This window comes from Lissotriton helveticus, chromosome 7 (assembly GCF_964261635.1).
Source record: "Lissotriton helveticus chromosome 7, aLisHel1.1, whole genome shotgun sequence".
Taxonomy (NCBI): Eukaryota; Metazoa; Chordata; class Amphibia; order Caudata; family Salamandridae; genus Lissotriton; species Lissotriton helveticus.
The window spans coordinates 829405865-829429205 of record NC_136068.1 but is presented as its reverse complement, the minus strand read 5'-3'; the positions used below and the strand labels follow the sequence as shown (position 1 = coordinate 829429205).

Genomic DNA, 23341 nt, shown 5'->3' with positions numbered 1-23341 from the left:
CAGAATGAGAGATGTGACGGGTGGAGACTGGGGATCAGGGGAATAGTATTACACAGAATGCGAGAGGTGCCCGGCCCGGGTAGCGTCTGGGGATCAGGGCAAGGTATAACACAGCATGAGAGAGGTGATGGGCTGGAGTCTGGGGATTACAGCACAGTATAACACAGCATCAGAGAGGTGGGGGTCTGGAGTCTGGGAATCAGAGCACGGTATAACACAGATTGAGAAAGGTGACAGGTGGACACTGGAGATCAGGGGAACAGTATTACACAGAATGAGAGAGGTGGGAGTCTGGGGATCAGGGCATTGTATAACACAGAATGAGAGAGGTGACGCGGTGGTGTCTGGGGATCAGGGCGCGGTTTAACACAGAATGAGAGAGGTGACGCGGCGGCGTCTGGGGATCAGGGCACGGTATAACACAGAATGAGAGAGGTGACGCGGTGGCGTCTGGGGATCAGGGCATGGTATAACACAGAATGAGAGAGTTGACGCGGTGGCGTCTGGGGATCAGGGCACGGTATAACACAGAATGAGAGAGGTGCCCAGGTGGTATCTGGGGATAAGAGCATGGTATAACACAGAATGAGAGAGGGGCCTGGGTGGCGTCTGGGGATCAGGGCACGGTATAACACAGAATGAGAGAGGTGCCGGGGTGGAGTCTGGGGATCAGGGCACGGTATAACACAGAATGAGAGAGGTGCTGGGGTGGAGTCTGGGGATCAGGGCAGGGTATAACACAGCATGAGAGAGGTGACGGGCGGGAGTCTGGGAATTAGAGCACAGTATAATACAAAATGAGAGAGGTGACGGGGTGGATTCTGGTGATTAGAGCATGGTATAACACAGAATGAGAGAGGTGACGGGTGGAGACTGGGGATCAGGGGAATAGTATTACGCAGAATGAGAGAAGTACCCGGCCCGGGTGGCGTCTGGGGATCAGGGCAAGGTATAACACAGCATGAGAGAGGTGATGGGCTGGAGTCTGGGGATTAGAGCACAGTATAACACAGCATGAGCGAGATGGGGGGCTGGAGTCTGGGGATCAGGGCACGGTATAACACAGAATGAGAAAGGTGACAGGTTGACACTGGGGATCAGGGGAACAGTATTACACAGAATGAGAGGGGCCTGGGTGGCGTCTGGGGATTAGAGCACAGTATAACACAGAATGAGAGAGGTGCCGGGGTGGAGTCTGGGGATCAGAGCAGGGTATAACACTGCATGAGAGAGGTGACGGGCTGGAGTCTGGGAATTAGAGCACAGTATAATACAAAATGAGAGAGGTGACGGGTTGGATTCTGGTGATTAGAGCATGGTATAACACAGAATGAGAGAGGTGACGGGTGGAGACTGGGGATCAGGGGAATAGTATTACGCAGAATGAGAGAGGTACCCGGCCCGGGTAGCGTCTGGGGATCAGGGCAAGGTATAACACAGCATGAGAGAGGTGATGGGCTGGAGTCTGGGGATTAGAGCACAGTATAACACAGCATGAGAGAGATGGGGGGCTGGAGTCTGGGGATCAGGGCACGGTATAACACAGAATGAGAAAGGTGACAGGTGGACACTGGGGATCAGGGGAACAGTATTACACAGAATGAGAGAGGGGCCTGGGTGGGGTCTGGGGATTAGAGCACAGTATAACACAGAATGAGAGAGGTGACGGGGTGGATACTGGGGATCAGGGCACGGTATAAGACAGAATGAGAGAGGTGACGGGTGGAGACTGAGGATTAGACCATGGTATAACACAGATTGAGAGAGGTGATAGGGTGGAGTCTGGGGATCAGAGCACACAGAATGAGAGAGGTGACGGGTGGAGACTGGGGATCAGGGCACGGTATAACACAGCATGAGAGAGGTGATGGGGTGGAGTCTGGGGATCAGGGCACGGTATAACACAGAATGAGATAGGTGCCCAGGTGTTGTCTGGGGATAAGAGCATGGTATAACACGAAATGAGAGAGGTGCCCAAGTGACGTCTCGGGATCAGGGTACGGTATAACACAGAATTAGAGAGGTGACGGGGTGGATACTGGGGATCAGGGCACGGTATAAGACAGAATGAGAGAGGTGACGGTGGATACTGGGGATCAGGGCATGGTATAACACAGAATGAGAGAGGTGCCCGGGTGGAGTCGGGAAACATAGTTTACAATGCTGTCAGAACAATGCATGCCCTTTCAACGCAGGCACTACAATGAACGTGTCGTTACCACGCGTTCCATTACAACGCAACTCATAACTTGCTTTAGGGAACTCATTGTTGGATTTTAAATCCAACACCTTCCCTGCTGATGGAATAGTAAAATATATGATTCCAAGCTCCAGCACTTACTTAAAGCAAGTCGTTGTAACGACGTGCGCAGCCACGGCCCGTGGAGGGAGTTACGGTGGGGCAGGGAGGCGGGGAGGGGGAGGGGCGGGGTGGAGGGTGCTAAATAACGGCATATGGATAATTACAGGTAAGTAAACAATTTATTTAATAAAACGAATTTCGTAACGCGCCTTGCATCGCAAAATGCGATACAGTGCGCGCTACGAAATTCGTTTTATTAATTACATTGTTTACTTACCTGCAATTATCCATATGCCGGTTTTTAGCACCCACCACTCTGCCCCTCCCCCTCCCCACCTCCCTGCCTCACCGTAACTCCCTCCACGGGCCGCGGCTGGACGTGCGTTGTAATGGAACGTGTGCAAACGACTCATTCATTGTATTTCCCACCTTGTAACGGCATGCGTTGTAAAGGCATGTGTAAATACTTGGCCCATTCAGTAGAGTCTGGGGATTATGACACTGTATAACACAGAATTAGAGAGGTGACGGGGTGGAGTCTGGGGATCATGGCATGGTATAACACAGAATGAGAGAAGTGCCTTGGTGGAGTCTGGGGATTAGGGCACGGTATAAACGAGAATGAGAGAGGTGACGTGTGGAGTCTGGGGATCAGGGCATGGTATAACATAGAAAGAGAGAGATGCCGGGGTAGAGTCTGGGGACTAGGGCGCGGTATAAACGAGAATGAGAGAAGTGCCTTGGTGGAGTCTGGGGATTAGGGCACGGTATAACACAGAATGAGAAAGTTGAAGGGAGGAGTCTGGGGGTTAGAGCAAGGTATAACACAGAATGAGGAAAGTGAAAGGAGTGATGGAGTCTGGGGATTAGAGCACAGAATGAGAAGGGGGACGGGTGGCGTCTGGGGATCAAGGAGCACATGTAGTCCTGGAATGGTGCACATGGTAAAGGCATCTTGCTGGGGGACGAAGGAAGGTTAAGACAGCAGGAAGTGACAGCAACAGGTGATGGCGTAGGACAAACGTCCACCCTGTTGCCTCTCACTGTCTCTCACTGTCATAGGAAAGGCTTCTCATTTCCACAAAGGTCTTCAGAAACCTTCCTCCTTTTCAAACATTACATATTTTGCACTTTGCCAAGATTACAAAGTTTTTAAAAACGTGTTTACTGTGCATGCACCTAATATACAAGCCCTCAGAAGCCCACATGCCAATGCACTGAACTACATTGCACCACTTAATTAGGGGAATGGAAGGATTTGCAGAGCTGATAGCAAACTGTTCTACCCCTCAGCGACAGTGGACATTCCCATAACAGCCTGCAGCGGACCTGGCCTATATGTGCCCATGAGACTGTCTCTTTGCATACCTTTGTGATAAAGGAATGCATCACACCCTTGTCCCGCCCAACAGTACACATTTAGCACCCAAAGAATTTGCAGGTAAAAAGACAAATTGCACACCAGCAGCTCTGCAGATGTAGCTTGCTAAACAGCTTTTGTGAAAAATGTGCTGATTCCCACCTCTTTTTGTAGCTGTAAAGATGGCAAAAGTAAAATGTTGTGAATGCGGCCTAAAGAGTATGACCCTATACACGTTTCTATTTTTCCTGCTCTGGTGGTCCCGCAAAAGGAATGACATGTTACGCTGTAGTGCTAAAGAGATCCCTCAACTTACTGTATAGCTCCTCGTCCAGGGCCTTCACTTTTCCTTTTTTCTTGATGAGCTTTAAGTGCCTTTCTTTGTCTTCATGGTTGTTACCATCAACTGCGACACCTAGAATGCAAATAGCAAATTCAATATCCCTATTAGACAAAGGAACAGGTATTTTCGAATTTCTAGAAAATGTCTAGTCTGCAACTGAACTCCAACCCGATAAAATCTGGGCTCCTAGGTTTGTCTATATGCAGGACCCATGACCTTGAATGGCACGAAGGTCATGCTTCAAGCATAGATTTTATTGTCTTCGGTGGGATTGCCTGGAAGTTCCACTGTGCTGAGTTTATGTCCCATCTCGACCTATTGACAAGTTGAAGCATCTAAATGCACTCACACCTCGGCATGAGACAAGGGCCTGATTACACAGTGCTTTGAAAGGATCTGTATTGAAAGGGCGGCTATCAAGAGCAGCAGATAATCTATGCAGGCGTAGGGGCACACAGGGTGTAAGCACACAGCAGGAGGACTGGGAGTATTGAATGGCCCTGGTATCATAGAGCGGGATACTTTTCTTTGTTCTACTGAGTCGTACCAGAAGTTATTTTAAATACCTGCAGAGTCGTATCCTCTGTATTCCAGTCTTTCCAGTCCTGTGATCAGGGTTTGAAAGATCTCTTTCCGGGTGCGAGGCACGTTGTAGTTCAAGTAAGCGAAGATTCCTGTAAAAGAAGTAGGAAAGCAAGAAGTCATTTCATTTTTTGTTGAAATCTACACAGAGATTTGATGGGTTTTTTAGGAGAATGTTTTTATTTGCCTTTTCTTATTTACATTACAGAGACAAGTCAGATATTCAAAGCATCTCATTTCTTCCTTAATTAGAGCCAGAGCATAGTTCAGAGAAATTGACACATAAGTGACCAATAATTCGAAAATAATTCTTACCAACAAAACCCCTTCTCCCTCCGATTCCCCCCATAGATCCCCCCTTACCTCCAGTTCACTGCGAGTCTGTGAGCGTGACAGAGATTTGATTTTAATCACAAGACCCAGAGATAGTGGAATGTGCCATCATTTTAAATACTGAAGTGGAGTAAAGTTTCAAAAGAGCTGTACAGTTTATTCCAGACAGCTTGGCTTCACTTCAAATCAAGTGGAATTATGGACAATAATTCGAAATATTAATTACTAGTGCCTGAGGCCACCTAAAGCAATTAATTCTAGTCAATCACATTGAGAAGAATATTCATGATCTGGCCATCTTGCAGCACCACTCAACCTATCTATATCCCAGTGCACAGCCCTTTGAGGTGTATCTGATGTGCAAATCAGGCGCAACGCAAAAAAGGGATGCGCGCATAGAGGAAAGCACAAAGTCCATCTTTCAAATTTAAGGAGCGGGATTTGGCTGTTCACCCCACTGCATGAGCGAAAGCATGGATGGCGGCCGCCAAGGGAAGAAGAACTCTGTCTAAGTATTCTCTTTCCAAGTGTGCTGTGATTACACCCCTGTCCCTCGTGTGCTGGTATCACAATGACACACACATGGAATATTACAGAAGCCACATCTGGGTAAGCAGGGAGCAGTGCATTGTCCTACTTCCTGACCTTAGATTACCAATAGATGTCTCTCTTATACACAACCACACAATCACATTGGACACTAGTCACAACAGATAGGTTGCACTTTGTAAATGATCACCGGCTGCCATTGGGAATTTGTAAGCATTCAATGGTAACTTGTTGCATTTCATTTCCATGTAACATCAGTATTGGCATCTGTTGGCAACCAGTGGTACTGTGACCTTTTGCCTCCATGTAGTCTCAGTGCTTTTACTGTAACTTCAGCCTACGTTCTTAGTGGGATGTCTCTGAGCACTTCTGCTGCATCTCATATTCACTCCCACCTTATTACATTACCTAATGCGATATTTGAAATGTACTGTGAAGTTATCACTGATGAGATCTGTGATGTAATCCATGAGGTCATGAGCAGTGCATTGTGGGTTGCTGTACTTGTGAAGCTAATGATAGCTGTCTGGTTGTGTATTTATATCAAAACAACGCTACAGTACCGCCAGCTTTTCAATGTATTTAATTGGTAGTGACATCTTAAACACCTTCAAATACTTCAGTAAGTCATAGTGAACATGATCTGTCTCTGAAACATGAAATTGATGAAAAATGAACGAAGGTGAGACTGTAGAATTGTGTATAGTCTAACAAATCATCAACATAATCAATTTGATCGTTTATATGGTCAATACCAGTCAATATCATGGATCAACTGAATTCATATACACAGGGAGAGATCGGGAGGTAGAATGTATCTGCAGGTGCATTCGAAGAGAATATGAAGCGTTTTAGGGAATGTTTGAACCTTTTGTCTTAGTGTAAAATATTTATAAAAGGCACACTTTTTGCATAAAGAAAACTACAGTATTGCAAGATACTTAATGGTTTATTCAGTAGTTGAAATTCATTGTCAACAATTGTTTCAACCTAAAATCCAGTATTCATAAGCACAGAAATAATAATAATGATAGATGATTTGCCAATCACTGCATATAGAGTCATCATCAGGAGCAGGAACAGTGCTTTGGTGGTGGACAGGGAGTCAGTGAAGAGCCAAACACTCAATAACACAGTGACCTCTATTTTATGTTAAATTGGCATTCTTTCTACAGCCCCAGCTAAAGGTTCTCTAGATAATTTGCAATGGGAAAAACGATGTTGGGACTCTCATTATAACTCACTGCATCAACCAATTTGTATACAGTATATATACATATATTTTATGTAACACACTCATGCCAGAAAATGAAGCTTCAAGGTGTTACAAATGGGGTTTCTGGTTGCCTATGGTATTCACCTAAGCCAGACAGAACCCAACACTCTAGTCAGGGTAAGGGGGTTACACCCTCAAGATAACCCATGCACAACCCCTTGGCAGCTTGGCATGAGCGGTCAGGCTTAGTCTAGAGGCAATGTTTAAAGCGTTTGCGCAACACACTCACACCAGCGACACAACAAATGCACCACAAAAAGTGACTCCACACAGTATTATATAAAAATATGTTTATGTATTACAGATAAAAATAGACTTGCGAAATGTGACGTTTTCTCAATGATCACCCAGCAACGGTGAGGAAGAGGAGGAGGGCAGCCCGGGGACGCCGCAGTGCAGGTAAGTGTTTTTTGTTTTTCTTTTAATTAATTTCGAATTCATTTTTAATAGGTGGCGTGGTGACAGGGACTGGCCAATTCCGCTCCGCTGCGGAGATTTGCCTACTCCGCGTTTTGTGGAGAACGCGAAGTAGGCAAATCTCCTCACACTCCACGGACGGAGCGGAGTTCTCCGCCGGCGCCTAGTTAAAACATAACAGTCAGTGCAATAAGCTGAAGACGTATATGTTGCACATGTCATAAAAACACCATCACTGTACATATTATGCAGATCCTGAATCAATACTCATAATCCTGATAAAGCAAGCATCCAAATGACATACGTATAATAACAGTAGGCATGAAAATGCAGTAGTTAGGTTGAGGAATAACACCAAACATCACCATCAATGCTGTGTTCACATCAACACAATGTACTGCGCTTCTATTACAGGTTATGCGGTAAACACGGTGAGCCCATCTGGCAAAATTGCAACTGGAGACTCTAGGCTGCAGAAACACCTGTGCGCTTACCACGTGAAGTATGGTAATTAGGCACCAGATGCAGGGCAATACAGCACCTGTGTGCCTATTTGCAGTAATAAGGTAATGTGTACCCTCAGGGGCCAAAATGGATCGTCACCTCAGTCGAGGGCCGACCCTGACCTGCAATCTGGGGCTCCAGTTCCCACAGAGGTATGTGCAAAACCGGGTGAGGGGGGACACACACTTTCAACTCCAGCGGGGAGACCAGACGCGGTCCCCCGCATGTCAAGTGATCAAGGGCAGCAGCCTGCAAATTCGCATTGCCGCTGCAAACAACCCAGTGAGCTCAGCCCTTCTTCAGGAGCATATTGGAGACCTTTTCCGGTCCCTCACATCTGCACCCAGAGTCTGCTGGCTAATTCAGGTGGCTGTAGCGAGTATGCCAGCTCGAGGAACAAACTCGTTTCTTGGGCAATGCATCATCAGTAATGCACGCTGCGATTATTGAAAGCGAGCCTTTCACGGAGGAGCCAGCAGCAAGGAGGGGCACAGGGCCTGAAAAAATGTCCTCATGCCGTGCTGGTCTTGAAGAGTGAGGTGCACACCACATTCTTCACTCTGGGGTGAAGATGACATGCTCCGTCGTGCTAATGGGGGAACCGCAAGGGCTCTCCCTGCTTCGAGTGTACAACCCCCAGAAGTCAGCCACACACTGACCCAACAGCCAGGAATAGCGCTCACCATGCACTGCTGTCGTCAGGGAGCTGGAAGCACACACTACTACCGGGCAACAAGCAGCGTTGTCCTAGGATCCTTGAGCGATCCTCAACTAAGCAGGGAGGGGGCCATCCCACCAATTCCTGGAGAGTACTGGGGGCATGAAGAGCAGGCAGGCCACACGCCAGCACACTGGTTTCCTTAGCAAAGTGGCAGTCTCTCTAGTAGCCCAGTAGGCAAGTAGGTCAGCACAACAAAGCAACGTCCAAGTGGTAGGTTTTCTGACAGCATAGCCGTTCCTCCTGGTGCAGTATATAGAGCCAGCAGCATCTAGTTACTACAAGTCCATGCATGGTCTAAGAAAATATGGTCAGAGCCCCTGTCCTTATACTCAAAATGTCTTTGATGTGGAGGTAACTTCAACAAAACATTTAGAAGTGCATAATGCCCTCAGTCAATCGAAACCCTGACTCCAGACATGAGTAGGGGGCAAACAAGTGCTTTATGTGAGGGCAGGGCTCAGCCTTTACTAATGTATGTGTGCCCCACCTCCTTCTCTCCCAGCCCAGGAAGACCATTCAGTATGAAGATGAATGCAGATGCAACCCTGTTACAGCCAACCCTTCGTGTGTGTTGGCTGTCTGTAAAGTATGCACAAAGCCCAGCTGTTACTCTACCTCAACATGGATTGGAGTCAGACTGCAAAGCATAAAGAGTCATAAGCACAGTGAAAAGCCCAGTTCAACACAATGGTTCAGCACACCACACAATGTATAATAGCAATAGTAATCAAATTAATAATATCAGTAGGCCATGAGGTATTCTTTCTTGTTTTTATTCCAAATCTTCACACATAAGTAGCCAGACCAGTATAGAGTAGAAGGAGTGCAGTTAGGTGTCTTACCCTATACCAAGGCTACTTATGTGTGAAGATTTGGAATAAAAACAAGAAAGAATACCTCATGGCCTACTGATATTATTAATTTGATTACTATTGCTATTATACATTGTGTGGTGTGCTGAACCATTGTGTTAAACTGTATACAGTGCTTTAGGGCATTGACTTTGGAAGCCTAGGGGTATATGGCTTCAGGTTTTTGGCACCCACAAATAGGCTACTTATGTGTGAAGATTTGGAATAAAAACAAGAAAGAATACCTCATGGCCTACTGATATTATTAATTTATTTACTATTGCTATTATACATTGTGTGGTGTGCTGAACCATTGTGTTGAACTGTATACAGTGCTTTAGGGCATTGACTTTGGAAGCCTAGGGGTATATGGCTTCAGGTTTTTTGGCACCCACAAATACAACCAGACCAGTATAGAGTAGAAGGAGTGCAGTTAGGTGTCTTACCCTATACCCCTGTTTTTGTTTTGCTAACAGTGAAAAGCCCACTTTATAAAAGTGGTATTTCTACCATAGTAATGAAAAATCCACTTACACCAATAAGCAGGATTTAGCACCACTATGACAAACATGCCAAACATGGCAACACTACTCCTTTCAGATCTGAAATTTCCGCTTAAAAGACTTGAGGGAATTCCCAATGCTAGCCTATGAAAGGAGTAGCCTCACAGCAGTGAGAAACCAAATAGACTGTTTGTCACTACCAGGACATGCCACACAATGAAGACACACATCTTACATTAACCTATACAGCACCCTGCCCATAGGGCCTACTTTAAGGATGACCTATATATAGTAAATTCGGAGTCTCATGCTTGGCAAGTAACTTTAAATGCCAAGTCACTGTGGCAGTAAACTGCGCATGCAGGTCCTGCCGTGGTAGAGACCTGAGAGAGGTTTGAAAAGTTACTTCTGAGGGTGGTGCAAGCATCACTGCGGACTCACTAGAAGCATTTAATTTACAGGCCCGGGGTATATGGGATAGCACTGTACAGGGGACTTACGGGTAAATTAAATATGCCAAACAGGTGCAAGGCAATGATACCATCTTTAAAGGAGAGAGCACAAGCATGGAATAGCAGTGGTAAAGTGCCCAGAGACCTAAAACCCACAAAAACAGGTCAGAAAACATACAGGAGGAAAGCAAAAACTTTAAGAACAACCCTGCAAAAAGGGCCAGGTCCAGCGTTTCGCCAAAGGGCTTGATCACACGATCGTATGATCAAGCCCTTTGGCGAAACGCGTAGCGTTACCTTGGAATAAAACTTTTTGCAAAGATCAACCCCTGAGTGTGCGCTTGCTTTGAAGCAAATTGTGGAGTATTGGATCTTAATTTGACGGCTTGGGTTCGCCGTTTTACCGCGCAACCTGACGAGGGAGTCGATCCCAGCAGGACCCTCTTGGATGTATGATATATATATATAGATATAGATATATATATATATATATATATATATATATATATATATATATATATATATATATATATATAGATATATATAGATATATATGGTCTGTATGTTGCCCCACCAGTTTTGATCCGTGGTCAAATGTGTTCGTCCCTAAAATTCACTGTTAGAGATGCCACTGATCTTTGTTGCAGACTTCTACATTATAGCCCTATTGTGTAATGTCAGTTTTCTGGTGGCCTGTCAAAACCACTCGACATTCGGCCTGTTGAAAATCTTCTTGTCACTAGAACCGCTCAATGACATTAAAGGATCATAATGCTTGGTTTCCTTTATACAGTTCTGTAGCTATTATTAAGTTGTGGTTTAGAATGATAGAGTGTTTCTTATTGATTGATAACATTGGCATTCTTTAAAGTATCTGCTTAAAACACTTGAAAACAAACGTGGTTCGCTTTGGTTCCAATCTGAAATATTTCATACACAGGGTCCAACTGGGTAAGTTTAGATCAGGCTCATGCTGACTTTGTTGTGGAGTTCTCCTGGTCTGTGCTCTGTCACCCTTAGTATGCAACTTCTGTAGGAATCCCTTGAAGGATGAAATGTGGTCAATGGTCTTTGGTATGAGGTATCTGCAGATATTACCGAGATTCTGTTGAATCTGCATGATGAAAATCCTTGTCTTTGAGGGACTTCAGGCACTTGATGACTATTAATCAACAAGGTATCAATGGCAGGTAAACAGATGAAGGGTTCTGGTCCTTTTAACACAGTAACACTTCACAGTCCAGTCAGTCAGGGACTAGGGATGTCAGGTACTGACGTGTCATTGTCCGTTACTGCTGCCACTAAGGCTACTCAGTACCATGTGTTTAATCTGTCAAAGATGACTTCATGACTATCGACATCACATATTCTTTTGATACATTTGGTGTTATTTTCTGAATTACTGTACTACTTAATCGTATAGTTAAATGCAACGAAGTGCAATTTAAACAAGTTACAAGCAGTACAAAAATACATGTAATCCGTACTGTGTGCGGTCCTAAAAACTGTGACCAATTGGCTCATCATCACACACCACTAGGCTGAATTCCAGTTAGGCAGATCGTCCTTGATTCGGCATGGAAATCACTGCAGCTGCTTAGCTCGAATTATTTAATGAATGGTTTCCATTTCAAGAAAGATACTGGAGAATTACATTGAGTATTTGGTCTTAAATTGGTTCCCACTGGATGAAATGCATAAAGTTTACCGGCATGCGGTTGATCATAGCTGAAGTTGGATTGTGGAATGCTGTGCTCGCTGGTGGTCCAGCAGGAGCGTTTTATTTAATTTTCTTACTTACTTACAAATTGTGTTCTGTTTGCTAATTATTTTACCCTATTTACTCCTCCAATCGTACTGGGCCCTTCACGATTAGATGCTCAATTCGAATTCATTTACCACAGAGGCAATGATCCTCTGATGAAGGTTGGAAATGAGGATGTCTAAACTCACTGTTAGATGTACAATGAGGACCATTAATTGACAGCCAACTTACAATAGAAATTAAATTTAGATACACTGCTCTCAAGACCATACTGTAAATATAAAGAATAACAACTGGAAGTCCCAACCTCCTGAAGAAGTTAAGATGAGTAAGAATTACACATACCAATAACTCAGCAGTCGCTACACAAAATAAGGTTTGGGGTGATGGGGTTAATCTGCAAGGAAATAGCGCACCATTCTCTACTCATGGCATTGCCACTGATGAAAGGAAACTGACTCCTGAAACGCGTCTGGCATATTCAAGACTTATGATGCCTGTATTCTGGTGCGGTGCTTGCTGGTAAGGTGTCGACTCAATAAATTACTGAACTCAAGAGCTTCCTGTGGCCCCCCTACTTCTTGGTGCTACCTGTTGTTTGAATATATACATATATATATATATATATATATATATATATATATATATATATATATATATATATATATATATATATATATATAGCGCTACCAATTCTGTAAATTCATAACAGAAACTCGGGCACACAGGAAGCCACCATCGATTCGTTTATTCAGCAGATGGTATACGGAACAGACGCGTTTCGGATATACTCCTTCGTCAGTGTTACAAAGTTACCAGTTACACATCCGTTTTAAATGTTCCCGCGTCACTGAACAAACAACAGCGACGACGGATTTAGCAGGACAGGACCATTCCCGTGTCGGCCGCCATCTTAGCCTAGTCAATGTTACAATACAAATTTGTATGTGTGTCTTAAGTTATGGGGGACAGGTTCATACTCTAAATATATACATGTATGTACATAAATTATACATTTCTAAGCCAGTCAATGTAGAGTTAATGAACGAAAAATTTAAAAATACTAAATCTCGCCGTGGATCGGCATTGGTCCACATGTAAGTGGGGCGGGGTATTGATCAAGTTAGTTCAAACATCTTATAGATAAGAAGATCTTTACTAGAATAGTGGTTCCCCATGGGCCCCCAAAGTGGACAACATAATATGGCCGTGGATTGGCGTAAACATCTAACCGTTCATAGATACCTAATGGTTGCATTCCATAATCCCCAACAAAACATAAATTACACAATACAACAAGAAATTATTGGAAGCATAGATCCAACAGGGCAATCTCATTGCCTAATTCGATATGTCTTAATAAATCCTAGATTTGACACAAATTAACATAATGAAATCATCATATACAGCTAGCCCAAATGAACTGAACCGTAAATTGGTTACGACGGCCCTAATCTCCTCAAGGCTAGATTACTGTAACTCGTTGTACCTGGGAATCAACAAATCCCAGATACAGCGTTTGCAAACAGTTCAAAACGCAGCAGCTCGGTTTGTTACTGATGCCCCGAAACTCGCCTCAGCCACCTTTATTAGGAAGGACCTTCACTGGCTTCCTATCCAGGCCAGAATAGAGTTCAAAGTTCTATGTCTCACCCATCGTGCTTTGCACGGGCTCGGCTCTGAAGACATCAAACCCCTGGTGACCCCGTATGTCCCCGGCAGGGCACTTCGTTCAGCCAACAAACATCTTTTGTCTGTTCCTAAAACCAGCAAAGCCAGATGGGGCGACAGAGCTTTCAGCTCCTGTGCTCCTAAAATTTGGAATACTCTTCCGGCTGAGATTAAGGAACTCACCTCCCACCCCTTCTTCCGAAAGGCTCTGAAGACTTGGCTCTTCAGGCAGGCCTACCACTGACCTCCCCTCCCGCTTTTCCACCACACAGCTTCTCATTCCATCCTTAGCGCCTTGACGCCCTTGGGCATAGTAGCGCTATACAAATTCTCCCTCAACTCAACTCAACTCCCCGTCTGACCCCCTTAGTGATGCCACTGAGAAATAGGTCTCCATCTCATAGGCCATTTGTACCAATTCCTCACATCAGAGCATATGTGTGTGAGAACTGCTTACCACTTACATTAGCACCAGACCAGCAACATAAATCAAACACAAAAGTGTGATTCTGAATAACCTCTGTGATGCTGTATGCATGCCTACGAATGGCATAACGTTTTTTTCATCTTCTCATCTTTTCTGGCCTATCCCACAAAACAAAGATCATTCAATTTTCTAATCCTGTGTTCCAAGGTAGGCCAGGGTATACCAGCTAAGAGAATGCATGGATGCTATATGTCTCTGGTTCCTCAAACGTACAAGCAGGGTTTAAGTGGTTCTATCACACTGTGCATTTCTTATAGCTCTGCAGTGTGACTCAGATCACCACAACTAATTGGCTACAAGAGCGCACAGTCATTCAGCTTAGCTAAGTGTGCCTTCTTCGCAAAAGGTAGTCATCCACCTTAAACCAAGCTAGCTGCCCATGCAAAGGGGATACATGTGCATTGTCAAACGATGGTCCCTGCGTTCACTATCAACGCGCTCCACTGTTAACGGTTTCACAAAATCAGGTTCATTATTTTTAAAAGAAGCTGAAATACTGCTCCACCATCAAAACTAGCGAAATAAGTATGGTCCAATAAGAAGTGTCCTACTATAAAACGCACATCTTAATAGGGAAACTGCTGCCTAAAGTACAACTTCTCACCCAGCAACAGTGAGACAGCCTACCCAGCTATCCTGTGTAAACACCAGTCGGAAAAAGATGGCTGCATATTTTATTTTCACCACTCGCTAATCACTTCACTTTTATTTTTGAAATGTTACTCTCCTCTCCTAAAAATTCATGCCACCACTGTGGGCCTTATGTGAGCGAATATCTGGCCCCAGAAGAGAACCCTTGAATCCGCCTTTACAATGAGGCCCCTGTGCTGCGATTGTTAAAGGGGCCTTGTGTTTGCATGACGTGGCTGGGCTGTTGCCTGAGTAAACCAAAGGTTTCGGAAACCCTTGGGGGATATTTTACTCAACATTATCGTTTCAGGCTGAGCTGAAACAGACTTTTCTGCACATTCTTTGGAATAAGAGAAATTAATCTTACATTTAAGGTTTTCAGTCGATGCCTTTTCAACAACGCGATTTTATGTGAATTCGCATTACTGTATGTTTTTGGAGTGCGCTTTGGTGGAAATCCAATCCAGCACACGCATATTTACCAGGTTTTCAAATGTAATATATTTAGCCAGCACGTACTCCCTTTCTATCGTCTTAAACTATATTTTCACCTTTATGGTAAACAGAGATTAACGGAAGGTTTGGGCCAAGCAGGGCATCAGACTAGCGGAAGCCCTGCACGGCAGAACCCATGGTCCTCCTGGCATCTCTTTAGGGGTGGGACAACTGCTTGGTTCCCGACTGCAGCCCCTGCCGTTGAAGACCTCCAGCTGGGGGCCCCTCCACCACAGGGCCCTGTCAGTTCACCCCCGAGCCCCAAAAGGCTAGCCTTCCAATGCATAAGGCCTTCCAATGCATTAAGACATGTCTGTGAATGCCATGCAAATCATGGCAGTCAAATGCATGAACAAGCATTGGCAAAGCCAACAGATCTTGCATGTAAATAATAGTGGCAATGTATAGTTTGAGAAAAAAAAGTAAAAGAGAAAAAAAATCGAAAATACTGGAGAAAAAACAAACACATATCTTATGGTATTTAAAATTGTACATTAGATTTCACTAGTTTCTATCTTCATAAATGGCATACTTTATTTTGCAAATACTTTTCACTCAGGGAACTCTACACAGAATTTTAAGAGAATTTTCAGAATTTTACGGACCACGCTTCCCAAGTCCTAATTTACTTTCCACAAAACCCAGAATTGAAACACATGCAAGATCCATTTGGTGCTCTGCAGTAGCCCAGGGAGCAGATATATGGGCCTCCAGTAGATGAAACATATCATTTTTAGCCTTTCTAAGTACTTTCTGCCTCCAACTCTAGTTGCGTGAGTGCAGTTGATAGCCTTTTCCACAGAGCCGTAAAAGCCTATGTGTGCCAAGGCTGGGCATTCATTTGTGAAATACACGCGATAAAACAAAGGAAATCCTTAATGTCTACTCCTAAGTCATTCCCAGGCAAAAATATACCTGTTGCAAATTTTTTTTTACAAGCTGGGAGGGATGGGAAGCACACTGAGAGTTGTGTGGCTTGCGTTTGAGGGGGAAGCAACACACAAATGAGAGAGCTAATAACACATGTCTTCTCACAGGTGCTGAATACGTATTTCCCTGAATGTGAGCATAAGACAAGAGATTCTATCAAAAGGATGGCAAAGCGGATGTTCTCTAATAGAGGGCAAGCCAAAGAAGCAAGGGTACGTCTGGGGGGTCAATGGGACCCCTTTTGCCCCCTGGAGAGGGCTGCTTTCAGGAGGCACACTGACAGTGCACCACCTTTTAAATGGCGCACTGTCGGTGCGTCTCCTTAGGGCTTCTTTGCCTCTGCGCCCGCATGTGTAATATGGCGCAGGCACAGAGTCAAAAGAATTCCCTCATTGAAGGTAGTCACACCCTCTGAAGGTAGTGCTGGCGCTTTAAGTGCGCCAGCACTATCGGTATTAGTGAAGGGATGCACAAGCATCTGCGTCCCTTTCTATAATACCAAAGTGCCCCGGGGGCATGCAAAGCGGGCACAAACACCCTTTGCAGCCCTAGGGTACTTATTATAATACGCCCCCCAGTGTGCATACACAATTTTAGGTTATTCACGGCCTGAATGATCACTCTCCACTCACAGCAGTAGATAAAGACACAGAAGCCTCTGTGTGAGTAAACCTGTGCAGAAGTGCATAATCAACTTGTCTGAATCTGAAAATGGCTGTGGTCTCGTAAATTAAGCTTTATGTACAACTCAGTCTGGTTTTCCAAAAAATGAAGCTTGTACATCATATTTTCTCATGGGCTTAATTCATAAAAAGAGTAGTAGGTCGACACACAGGGCTTCAAGAAAAGAGGGAGTTTTCACCCTGAGGTACGAGCATAGATTCGGGTGGAAGCAATGTTTGGGGTGGTAGACCCCACTAAAATGTATTCTGTAGTAAACAGTTGGGTACAAGTGCCTTCTGTGGGATATTCTAAAATGTCTGTCAGATTTCACCTGGGATTTTTACTTGACTGCACACACACACACACACTATTGTCTCTGTTTGAAGGCCTTCAAAAATGCTGATTAGTTTGCAAAATATTGTGTTTTAAGTACCCCTACCAATCCACACTCCTTTCCCTTTCCACTGATCTCCCCTTATGTCCTGCTTCTCATACAATGTATTTTAACAAGATATGCCAGAGAGATTGTTGGGAAATCTGAAGCTCACACCCCTAAACCTCCCAAAATTACTGACCAAGTTACCCCTCTACCCTGAGGTTCATGACTTGACAAGGGTACAAATGTACTCATTTTAGGAGTTCAGATATGAAAGAATTATCTAGCCTGGCAGGTGCATCTTTGCTGCTTCACACCTTAAGACTCCTGTCTTAAACAAAGGCAAATGTCATTCTATGTTTGAAGCTCATGTGAAAATGATTATTTCACCTCAGCTCTTATCTTATAGACTTTATTCCTGTCATGCAACAGTACCTACTTGATGTGTATGAATAGTGAGTCATTAACACTCATGTAACCTGTGTTTTTCTATATAAAGGTTTTACCCCTCTAGTCAACTTTAACACTACGTCTTGTACCAGAGAAAATAATTTTTTACAAGTAGACGTTTCACCATCAGATATTGAATACTTCTCTGCTTTAGTGAGAGTGATTTCTGATTTGTTTCACAGATTGCATTATCTTCAGGATATGCCACTCAAACAAGTAAAGAGGTTTGCACATAAGTTGAACTTCGGGGTGCACATGACTTGAGTTATGAATGTTAATTAATATTTATTATTAACAGACCATGAAGTTACACTCAGAAAGGATTTACTCACACATAAAACTGGACTAGAATGGGCTAGTCATGACATGAAGATAAATGACTGATTGGAAATATCCACACACCACTTGTAAATAGGAGCATGCCCAAGCCTCCATGTTTGCATCATTTCCACTTTTATCTTTGGGTCTCGGGGTCTCTGGATCTAGTAGTCTTAGCGGCAAGGATGATAGCTACTTTAGATGGAAGATTTCCAACCAGTGCTTGATACCTCAGGCTCATTGGTGGTGAGAGGGAGTCTGTTGTTGGTAGGTAAAGGAAGGTGTTAAGCGGTGTAGATGGATTTGTGCAGGTTACAAAAGAGTATGACATTTCTTAAACTTCCTGAGATTGGGACATGCACGAATGTTGTCTGGCAGTCTGTTCCAGTGAAAAGGGGCGAGATACGAGAAAGAGTGGCCGCTCGTTCTGACGCTCTTAATTCTCTGGGGCAAAGCAGCTGTCGATCGCTCGATCTCAATTGGCGAGAGGGGATATATGGCTTTAGCTTCTTCCTTAGGTAAGCTGGTCCCTTCCCCTGAGGTGTTTTAAATACCAGACACAAAAGCTTGAATTCTGTTCTGTTCCTAACAGGCAGCCAGTAGAGCTGTTGTAGAAGGGATTCCGAGGGGGTTCACACAAGATGATTGAGGGCTAGACGCGCAGCTGTGTTCTGTATGACCTGCAACCTGGATAGTAGATCTTCCCTGTTCCGTACCAGTAGGGAATTTCCATAATCTAGTCTACTCACTAGAAGTGCTTGATATAAGGTCCTTTCTAGCTGAGAGAGGGATCCAGGGAAAGATCTTCCTAAGTATTCGCATTAAGCCGAAGCATGTGCCCGAGATGGTTTTCACATGTTCTTCCATGGAGAGTCTATCATCAATTATGACACCCAGATTTTTCACCCAGTTTTTGGGCGTAGGGGGTTCACCAAGCTTAGACGGCCACCAATCTGAGGCCCAGAGCTCCCCTGATTTTCCAAACAGCAGAATCTCAGTTTTATTGGTGTTAAGCTGTAGAAAATTCACAGTCATCCATGCAGCTATTTTTAACATGCAATTTCTTAATTTTTCTCTGGTCGACGCGGGATCCGTATCAATAGTAACTATCAATTGGGTATCATCCCCGTACGAGATGGTATCAAACCCACAAGATCTAAAAATTGTGGCCAGAGAGGACACATAGATGTTGAATAAAGTGGGGCTTAAGACGGAACCCTGAGGTACCCCTTTGTCTACAGCCGTGGTCTGCAATGTAAACGTATCCAGTTTGACATGTTGTGTTCTATCAGCCAGGAACCTTTCGAGCCATTTTAAAGCCATTCCTCTGACACCAATCTCTCGTAGCCTACACAATAGGATTCGATGAGAGATGGTGTCAAACGCTGCTGACAAATCAAGGAGAATCAGCATTGTAGGTGTCCCTTTGTCCAAAGCCAACCTAGTTGTATCTGTTACCTCAGTCAGTGTGGATTCTGTGCAATACAGCGCACAGAAGCCTGATTGAGAAGGATCAAGTAAGTTGTTCTGTTGGAGGTAATCTGTTAGTTGTTTGTTGATCAAAGCTCCCATGACTTTAGAGAAAAATGGAAGAAGCGAGATAGGTCTATAATTTTTTAGGTCTAAAGTGTCGGCAAGGGCTTTTTTTAGTAAAGGTTTTATTTGAGCCATTTTCCATTTCTGCGGGAAGGTGGCAGAGGCTAATGATATATTGCAGACTTCAGTAATCGGGTCCGCAAGACCCGGGGCAACAGCTGAGATAATAAAAGGAGGAGCCAGGTCTAGAGTGGAGCCCAATTTTTTACACACTAGTAAGGACTGTACTTGCTCAGAAGTGATGGCTGTAAAGGTCTCCAAAAGCGGGGAGATGGGATCTTCAGTATTGTATGATTCCACACTAAACTCCCCCTCTGTGCCAAAAGAGCTATAGATTTCATCGATCTTTAGCCTAAAGTGATTAGCAAGAACATCGCATAACTTTTGATTCGACAGGAGGAAAGGATTATTTGCTCTTGGACATAACTGTGACTAGCAGGGTGGTGGGAGTAGTGGATTTGCTGAAACCACTAGTGGCTGCTGTGGACCTACTACTGGTTGTAATGCGCCACTTAAGCCACTTGAACTAGGTAGGGAGGTTTCATGTGCTATTTTAACTATATTTAATGTTGCTGTAGCTGGATTAATTTTGATTACGTTTTGCTATTTTTCTTAAATGTTACTTTAAATGTTTTCATTGTATTGTTGTAGCTCTGTAAGGAGACAGACCCTATCATCCATTCACCTTCATCAGGAAAAGCCCCATTGAATTATTCCCTTCAGGGAGTTGAGCTTTCTTTAGTGTGCCCTTCCACATTCAGTGAATATGCGCCTTTGTGCAATTTACAGCACAGGTCTCCACATCACTTCACCAACCACCTCTCTATGATACATACCACTGCCACCATACTCATCTGTCTGGGCTTTGCCATGACCACTACTCATCGTCAATTATTATTATGCCTTCTATCACCTCCTCATACAGTGCCACCTCTCACACTCCCCTGCTTTCCCATATAAAAATAAGGGAAAGACCCAGGATCTGCAACAAACTATTTGCCTTAAAAAATGTGTCTGGGGTGCAGTGAGGGGGTTAAAGTGACACTACCTTGTGTGGGGTTGAATTAGAGAATAACTGAATGTTTTGCGTGGGCAAACCTTTGTGCAGTATGAAAGCACAATTGTTCTTTTATTTAATGAAAACTAAAAATGCTGTGCATTTCTGTGAAAGGAAAATAACTAAGTGTAAGCTGTTTGCTGGGTATACAGATATATGTTGCTTTTTTCAGTGATTTAGGTCATTAGGTGATGTACAATTTTACTGTCAAAAGCTAAACACTGTATCAAAAGCCTGGGGAATCCAATGAATAATCCAGAAGGAAGCACAATGGTGACTGCTAATTAAATTAAAAGTTGTCCAATAAATATGCCATGATCTCCAAAAATCCTTAAGAACATCAGTAGCAGTAATGTACTAAAAAAAGAATGTGCTGCATTCAGCTACTAGAAGGTCTTTTCATGGTCCTGCAACTGTCTTTCCTTACTATTCTTTTACAGTAGGAGTGGGCAAAATGTGGAAGTGGCGGAATTTGGCGACTCCGGTTACTCTTGAAATGCGTTGTTCCGGCCCAAATCAACCAATGGCCGCATGGCAGAACTTTTTACTCACAAGGCTCCAGAAATACAGGCAAGATTTGGCGTCCCCTAGCACAATTTTCTAACTTGGGCAGTTACAGGCAGTCGCAATGCTTAGGTAAGAGGACTGCTTCTCGAGTAGATTTGCTGCCGCTCAAGTAGATTTTCTTCTTGAGCTACTGCAAAATCAACTCGAATGGTCGTGTACCCTTGTGCACCGCTTGCTGCTGTTTGCGCTAATTTTTCAGTGTTGCTTGCGCTTCCGGTGCTAAATTACAGTATGAGCAGCGAGATGTGAAACTTCACAATGTCCGCCCACCCCTTACTTCAAAGGGGGCAGAGTCGCTTTTGATCACTATGCGAGGGCTAAATCTAGTGACAGCAATGTTTTACTCACTGACGTAGTTTGTTTTGTCCATGCTAGCATAATGGTTCATCTTTTCCAAAACGACCCACCCTAAGCATTTCACTTCGAACGACAGGACTTACCCAGCAATACCAGTCTATTCTAGATCTCCCTGCCAATGACAGACTGATATTTATCTGTTATGTTATGTTAAAACTTTTGTAAAACGTGGTAGCTGCCCCACCTAAGAGGCATCCCGGCTCTGAACAGCAGAAGAATGGCCACGCACGGAAAGGCACAGGATGGCCTACAGTGAAGGGAAAAGAATGGCTTTCCTGAATGGGGGTAGTTAGTGAGCCCTTGACTATAGGCCGGCAAGGAGTTCCAGAGGATGGCAGCTCTGTTCCGAAAGCAACGACCTCCGGCACAAACCCTTCTCACGCAGGGGATCACTACCAGGCATTGTCCCATAGATCGAAGCAATTGCGTGGGTTGTGTAGGGTAAGAGAAGGTTGGTCAATATTTGCGGGGGATGCCAATTTCAGGATTTTGAAGGCTATACACAGTGCCTTAAACTCGATTCATCTGGCCACAGGCAACCAGTGGAGACTGCGGATGGCACTTGTCACTGAGCAGGTTCTGCGCAGACCGAAGAGGGATCTAGCAGCCGCATTCTGGACTCTGTTGCCTTTGTATTTCTGAATTGTTGACTCCCATATACAATGAGCTGGCATAGTCGAGGCCAATGATCAATCAACAGGAACTAGTTCTGTTTGATGTTTGCTGTGTGTCTGTGTGGGAAACCCATTTGGTTTTTATGAAGGCCCTCACCCATCAACCTAGTTGGTGGCATGCTTCATCATCGGGCCCCACCCAAGGCAGGTAATTAAAAACAAAGGCTTGGGACGTGCATGGTAGACTTATGGTCTCCAACGTTCAGTGCGGTCGACTAGTCTCAGCCAGGCCTTTTCTAATACTGGCTTTCTTCAGGACGAAATGTACGTGTGGGTGTTACAGGGATCTATGTGGTTGTCAGTGCCCTGTGTGTGAAGCACACGCTAAGGTGCTTATATATGTAAGAGGGGTTTCCTCTCAGACTGTACCTGTTAGGGATTAAAAAGAGACAGACAAAAAAATACAAAAGAAACACAGATATTGGTAAAGGCACATAGTATGCGACTATATACATAAAGTGAACTAGCACAAAGTGCCTAAACGTGTTGGCGGTTTAGGCGGTAGTGTTGGTGCTACTGGCGAATCGTGGGAAAGGCCGTTCTCATGGTATATGCGGTATAGGTGCTAGTTCCTAAATACGGTCAAGCTTTGCGGTGTTGGAATCTTAAGAACACTGCTTACACCTATGTACAGTGGACAATGTTCCACGGACCTCTGCCGGGGACCGGGACTGGTTGGATGTCTAGACATAATCAGAGCCTGGATAATGATCTGCCTCGTTGGGGCATCAAAGAAGCCCAGAATGGGTTTAAGTCCGCGCAACAGACCAAAGCATATTCCCGCCACCTTTTTGGTTTGAGTCTGAAAGTTGAGTGAAGAATCCATCCAGATCCCTATGTTCTTCACTACAAGCTTAGAGACAGGGGCAGTGCCTAGACTCTTTGGCCACCAGAGCTCGTTCCAACTGTCATGGTTCCCTCCCACCAACAACACCTCCGACTTGTTGGCATTCAGTTGGAGACAGTTGGTGGTCATCCACTCGGCGACTGCCACGAGGTTGCCCTGAAATTTCATGGCGTCCCTCTCGGGGTCGCTCGAGAGAGCCACCACCAACTGTGTATTGTCAGCATAGGAGACCATGGTCAGCCCTCTGCTCTTGGCTACTCCCCCA

General features: G+C 44.5%; 1 protein-coding gene across 2 annotated transcripts in view; it reads right to left on the bottom strand.

Annotated features, from left to right (window-relative positions):
* Positions 1-23341, bottom strand: part of GFPT2 (glutamine--fructose-6-phosphate transaminase 2) — a 107446-nt gene that overhangs the window by 70399 nt on the left and 13706 nt on the right. For both annotated transcript variants that reach the window (XM_078653321.1, XM_078653322.1), the window contains exons 2-3: positions 4572-4679; positions 3979-4077 (exon numbers count right to left, since the gene is read on the bottom strand). In XM_078653321.1, the coding sequence (XP_078509447.1) occupies positions 3979-4077; positions 4572-4679 (207 nt within the window). The remainder of the gene's footprint in view (positions 1-3978; positions 4078-4571; positions 4680-23341) is intronic.